The sequence below is a fragment of the Paramisgurnus dabryanus genome, chromosome 4 (genome assembly GCF_030506205.2).
Source record: "Paramisgurnus dabryanus chromosome 4, PD_genome_1.1, whole genome shotgun sequence".
NCBI lineage: Eukaryota > Metazoa > Chordata > Actinopteri > Cypriniformes > Cobitidae > Paramisgurnus > Paramisgurnus dabryanus.
Window position 1 is genome coordinate 17,008,209 of NC_133340.1, and position 6,150 is coordinate 17,014,358.

At 43.6% G+C, this 6,150-nt stretch overlaps 1 protein-coding gene across 1 annotated transcript; it reads left to right on the forward strand.

Annotated features, from left to right (window-relative positions):
- The first annotated feature begins 994 nt into the window (after positions 1-994).
- Positions 995-5,820, forward strand: wfikkn1 (WAP, follistatin/kazal, immunoglobulin, kunitz and netrin domain containing 1). Its single transcript, XM_073814569.1, has 3 exons — positions 995-1,053; positions 1,149-1,602; positions 4,075-5,820. Exons 1-3 carry the CDS (start codon positions 995-997, stop codon positions 5,596-5,598), a joined length of 2,037 nt encoding a protein of 678 aa, XP_073670670.1. The 3' UTR covers positions 5,599-5,820.
- Positions 5,821-6,150: the final 330 nt, after the last annotated feature.

The window sequence follows — 6,150 nt, forward strand, 5'->3', positions numbered from 1 at the left end:
CTATGTATAATTTTGCATTTCTGGACTTCTTTTGCCTCTTTGTGCTTCTCACAAGCTGCACTATGATTGCCACCACAATTACAACATTTTAACACAGTGTTTTGTTCACATTTACCATACTCATGTTCTCCACCACATTTGGCACATCTAATTTTCCCTCTACATTGGTTAGCAGCATGACCTTACTGTTCTGCCCCAGAGTCTTTTGTTGCTGCTCTCTTAAGGTGTTGCATGCTCAGGGCAAATGAGTTGCAGGTGGTGACAGCAATCAGAGCATTTGCTCTCTCTCTCTCTCTCTCTCTCTCTCTCTCCTCTCACCTGGTGGGAGACACAAAGAGAGAAACCACACACACACACACACACACATACACAATACCCACAGGTACACAACCACATTAACAATCATAAAAAGAAAAAAATGTATACGTTACTTGGAACGTAACATTGTCCCAATGTGAAGTGAGCTAGGGTCCTTACCAGTGCCCGAACCTGTGTACACGATATACTGATTCACGACCTCGGGAGCTAGGGAACGAATTGAGACACAGGGAATGATGCCGGTTGGGTATACGAAGATGGCCGCTCGAACTCTGCGCTGGCTTCACCTCACGCTGTTACGTAAAGCGTTCTATGCGCAATCCTGTCATCTATATAGATCAATGTATAAAACACATGCAGATATATCCAGATAAAACTCATAGTGAAAAGCAGGGATCATAAATCAAAGCTGATGTATAATGCGCTCAGGTTTGTGTGAAAGGCAAGCTGAATTTGGAAGTAAGCTTTCATTTCTCTTGTGTCGAGGGCATGACCCTGCTCTGTGAGTTGGGTCAGAAGTCATGCGGAGGTTTCAGGGTCGCGGTCAGTGAATGAGATTTGGGGCTCCTCGAGGGCGTTCGTGAACAAAGAGGCATGCTCCGATATTGAGCCAGACTTGCTTTCCCAGCAAGCTTTGCATATTGAAGTATGGGGGGTTCGTCGGTTTACAGAAGACATGACGCACTGGTCACATCGGCCCAACCTCCTCCTCCTCCGTGACCGTGTACATCAGCTGTGATCTCTGTGGTCTGTAACAAGAGGAACAGACGGTGTAGGAACTCATCAGTGTTGCATGTAGCTCCTTGTATCTCTTAACTATGTTTGTGCAGTTGTTTGGCACACAACACAACGTTCATAACCCACTTGGCACCCATATGGCTGCCCGACAAAAGAAAGATTCATAGCATACGTCCACAGGAGACAGACCTATACAGTCCCGGAGGAGACAAACCTATACAGAACCGGAGGAGACAGACTTATACAGACCCGGATGAGACAGACCTGGAGGAGACAGATCTATACACCTACAGTGGACAACGTTCTGCATTAATCCATGCATGTTTTACTGCGGTTTGGACGTCCGTCGGCACACAGAAACTCATGTGGTACCCGAGGAGCAGGTCGGGATCTCCTCATTGTTTTCTTCTCCTCATGTGGGTTCAGCTCATCGCTCGAGTCAGATCCATTGATCCGGATCATGCTGGTGTCTGTCCTAATCACGTGAACGCAAACTTGTGGGTGGACGCTCAGAGCACCTGTGAGAGAGAATGTCAAACAGACCAGGTGAACACAGACACATCATCATCATTATCATCAGAATTGACTGAATAAATTCTCATTGATAGTTACCTTAAGAAACAACAATTATTAGTAGTAGCTGGAGCAGTGATAAAATATAAAATGATACTTTTTTTAACCAGCTTCTTACATCTGGTCTGTCTTTAGGAAGTGTGATGCTGCAGATCTTGTAGTGTAGTGACATGTAGTGATTTCTTAGGATTTTAATAATTTGTAGGGCAGACTGCACATTCATTTTTATTTTAATAATACATTTAGTTTAGATTAATCTGAGTGTCATTTCATTAACATTTAGCATTTAAAAACTTTTACTAATCCACAAATTACTGTTCTGATGCTCTTCATTGAGTGTAGTCATTAAATTAACCTGCATCACACAGTCCCGACATGTAGCCCTTTTATTTCTGTACTTTATTATTTTGCTTTTCAGGGCTTTTCAGTTGCCTTGCTTCATTGATCTTTCAGGGCTTTTCAGTTAATGAAAACATATTTAAATCAATGGCTTCTCTGTTAGTTTTATTATGCAATAACTCAGAGCTTCTGCTTTAGTTTGATGCTATTGATCTCTTGAATTCACACATTAAAAGCTGTGAAAACTTTCTGTCTGAATCAGAAACACACAAAACAGGAAGCCACTTCACAGCTTCAGTTTCTCACTGTTTGTTTGTGTGTGTGTGTGTGTGTGTGCATGCGTGCGTGCGTGCGTGTGCGTGCGCGTGCGTGTTGGTTGGGTTGTGTCTGTGTGTGGGGGCCCGTTTTAGTAAGGAGATTCAACAAACTCTGAGTTTAAACATAAACTCTTAAGTTGATTTACTCTGAAAAAGGAAACTCTGAGTTTTCGGTTACAGAACAGCTGATCCGAGTTAGTTCAATCGAGTCTGAGTAGGTTGACTCTGAGTTAACCGCGTGCACAACCACTATGAAAAGCCATCATCAATGGGGCTCTGATATTACGATTCACCATGACAACGGCACGTGAGAAAGAGATCTTAATCCTTTTTACTACTAAAACTGAAAGTGTTGCTGCAAGTGTACAGCAACTACGAGCATATATTTTAAAGAAAAGAGTTATTATTAAAATATAAGATGTAGGCATAAGACTTGGGTATATAAGGCTACAAACTTTACAAATGTTTGTCATGGATAATAAAACAGAAATACGTATTCAAACTCAGATCGCCGACAGTACATCTGCGCTGCCCTCTGTACACAGCACTACCCGCTAGACCAACAATAATGATGAGGAGATACGTAAGAAATGTAAAGAAAACTATTTAGATGTAACAGCACGGCCACAAAGGCTGATATTAGTCACGTAGGGATATTCATATATCTAAAATGACTGCAAAGAAAAATAATACCACCCACATAAATGCAAGTGGATATAACAAAAATCCACTCGGGGTCTCAAAATCCTCTCGCAACATAAATGTAACTTCCTACAAATGAATGCAGCATCATCATATGAACCTCTATAAAAGCACTTAAAATTTTAGTCACTTAGTTGGTCTCTGCACCTTTATCATTTTAGCTTTACAAGTCATTTCAATACACTGTTTTCATTTTTTTTATTTAAGTGTAATTTATAAAATATATAAAACATTAAGGTAAAATGCAATTTTGCACTGGCAATTTGATTATAACTTAAAGACAGCTAAAAAATATTTTACAGTGTACGTAATAAAAATGTGCAAAATGAATGAATAGCAACTAACAAGATTAATCACCGCTTCTCCTTTAAAAATGGGGAGGAGACCACAAGAAACTCTGAGTTTACAGGATAAAACCTGCTCCCGACCAGGTTAGGTTCAGAGAGTAAGTTACTCCGGAAACAGACTCTGAGTATAAGTTACGTCTCCTTCTGAAACAGGCTTGATTTACCCTGTTGTCTTAGGTTTAACCTACCTCCCATTTTGAAACGTAAAACTCAGAGTTGGGACTCATTTCAGGGTTAACATACCCAGAGTTTTCACTTAACCTTTCTGAAATGGGCCCCAGGTTGGTCTATTATTGTTATTATAGTTTTTCTAAATTGCTAAAACACTAACCCTAATCTCTGAACCAAATTCATAGTGGCCTAAACCCAAACATCTCAAATCATGCACTCTTTTTGCAAAACTTTAAACACAAAATTCTCACTAAAGTAGAAATACGTCACAGCGTGGCCTTTTTTCTCTACTGAAATGCACAAACGGCAATGTTGTTATTTTGACAAAATGCTCCCTGCTCATTCTCGCAGTAATGTCCAACAAATATTTGCATGCTTAAGTATAGTGTGACCACGGCATAACACAGTGAAATGCATTTTTACTGTTTTCAGCTTATGAGTTTATTTTACTGCTCTGTTCTAAATGAAAATGCTGATGAATCAGTCAGTTCATGTTCCTCAGAGTCAAAGTCCGTGGAGTGACCTCGCTAACATAACAAAAGCATTGTGTGTTTTTGTGTGTTTTATAGGACTGTTCCGCACATGAGAAGTGTTGCATTAACGTGTGTGGCCTGCTGAGCTGCGTGGCGGCCCGCTTCTCTGACGGCTCCTCTGCTGATGGCCAATCAGGTGGGGGTTTGCTCTTTGGGGGCGAGGTCAATTGCGATGAGTTTGTATGCAGCCAGCAAGGGGCGGTGTGCGACGTGTGGGAAGGACAGCTGATATGCAAATGTCAGGATCGCTGTGAGAATGAGCCAAGCTTTACGTGCGCCTCAGATGGGCTCACTTATTTCAATCGTTGCTACATGGATGCAGAGGCCTGCATTCAGGGTGTCACCCTCACAGAGGTCACGTGCCGTTACCATCTGTCCGGTCCAAACGCCAGCCCCCTGCCGCAAGACACCACCGCACATCCAACACCCACCGCATCCCACGTAGACTCCTTTCCACCAACTCTCTACTCCAACCCACAGCACCAAAGCATTTACCTAGGAGGAACGGCGAGTTTTCACTGCGATGTTATCGGCCACCCAAAACCCGACATCACTTGGGAGAAGCAATCTGAAGTAGAAAGAATCACCATGCGCCCTGACCAGATGTACGAGAATGTTGTGATAACCAACATCGGTCAGCTGGTGGTGTATAATGCCCAGATCTGGGACGCTGGAATATACACCTGCATCGCACGCAACAGCGCAGGAACGCTGCGGGCCAATTATCCGCTTTCTGTCGTAAAACGAAACGATGATGATTTTTTTGACGAGCCAGGGGTGAGTTTGCCGATCGGACGGCCGTTCTCTCCATCTGACTGCATGGCGGCTGTGGAGCGAGGCGAATGTGGTGAGAAACGTGTGGACTGGTTCTACGACACAGCGCAGGGTTCCTGCCAAACGTTCACACACGGAGGCTGTGAGGGTGGCCGCAACCGCTTCGAGACCTACGAGGAGTGCCGTGCTTCGTGTCAGCGCCAGGGGCTAGAAGTGTGCTCGTTGCCGGCCGTGCAGGGACCCTGTAAGCACTGGGAAGTGCGCTGGACCTACAACTGCCTTACGGAGCAGTGCCAGGCTTTTGTATACGGCGGTTGCCATGGCAACAGGAATAACTTCCACACCCGTAAAGAATGCGAAACAAGCTGCCCGCTGTCGAGCGACCGTCCGTGCAGGAGCTGCCGGACGAGAGGAAAGATTGTGGAAAGTCTGTGCCGCAGCGACTTTGCCATCGTAGGCCGGCTCACCGAACTCGTTGAGGACCTGGACTCAGGAATCGCTCGCTTTTATCTTGAGCAGGTCTTACGTGACGAGAAGATGGGCCTGCGGCTCTTTAAGACGCAAAACCTGGAGGTGATGCTCACGCAAATGGACTGGAGCTGCCCCTGCCCCAACATCACCCAGCACCAAGCGCTCCCACTGCTGGTGATGGGTGAGGTGCAGGACGGCGTGGCAGTAATTCTTCCCCACAGTTACGTCAGACCCATTTCTGATCGACGACTGAAAAAAATACACGAGGTGCTGGCCAAGAAAACGTGTGAGATGCTACAAAGATTCAAAGAATAAGACTTACATGAACTCTTGAAATCAATGGGTTAAATATTCATTATGAGTAATGTTTGTATTATTGTAATATTACTCAGGTTGCCCTTCCGAGGTGGAAAAAAATTAATTGTAATTTTACTTCGTTTACACTGTGCAGCGTTTATTCGTTACTGTATTTTAATTCATTACAAAATTTGTATTTTATTTTTAAATTGCTGTTTCGTGCTTCTGGGGCATTCACGAACTAAGGACTCGTTTGAGTCGATTCTTTACAGAGCAAATGAATTAGTTTGCAAATCAGTTTGAATTAATTGTTCAGACTGCTGCAAAAACTGAATCGTCTGATGCTGTTTAACACGCAGAACATAAACAGTGTTGGGTGACGTGGATATGAATTTACCAATTTTAAACTAAAAGCAAAACTTCACATATGTACCCGCCATTATATACGCGTGACCTGTTCGTCGTCAAACACAGTTAAACACGCGCAACCTCGACGTTTGATTCGCTGTATACTGGACTCTATGATGTAAGTGCTTCTCACAACACACACGTGACATGAGATTCACAAGA

Excerpts from the sequence above, each read along its gene's own strand:
- wfikkn1 (XM_073814569.1), top strand. The coding sequence starts at position 995 with ATGACGCACTGGTCACATCGGCCCAACCTCCTCCTCCTCCGTGACCGT. Across the intron at positions 1,054-1,148 it reads CGTGACCGTGTACATCAGCT|TTGTTTGGCACACAACACAA; the intron begins GTGATCTCTGTG and ends ATGTTTGTGCAG. Across the intron at positions 1,603-4,074 it reads GAGAATGTCAAACAGACCAG|GACTGTTCCGCACATGAGAA; the intron begins GTGAACACAGAC and ends TGTGTTTTATAG.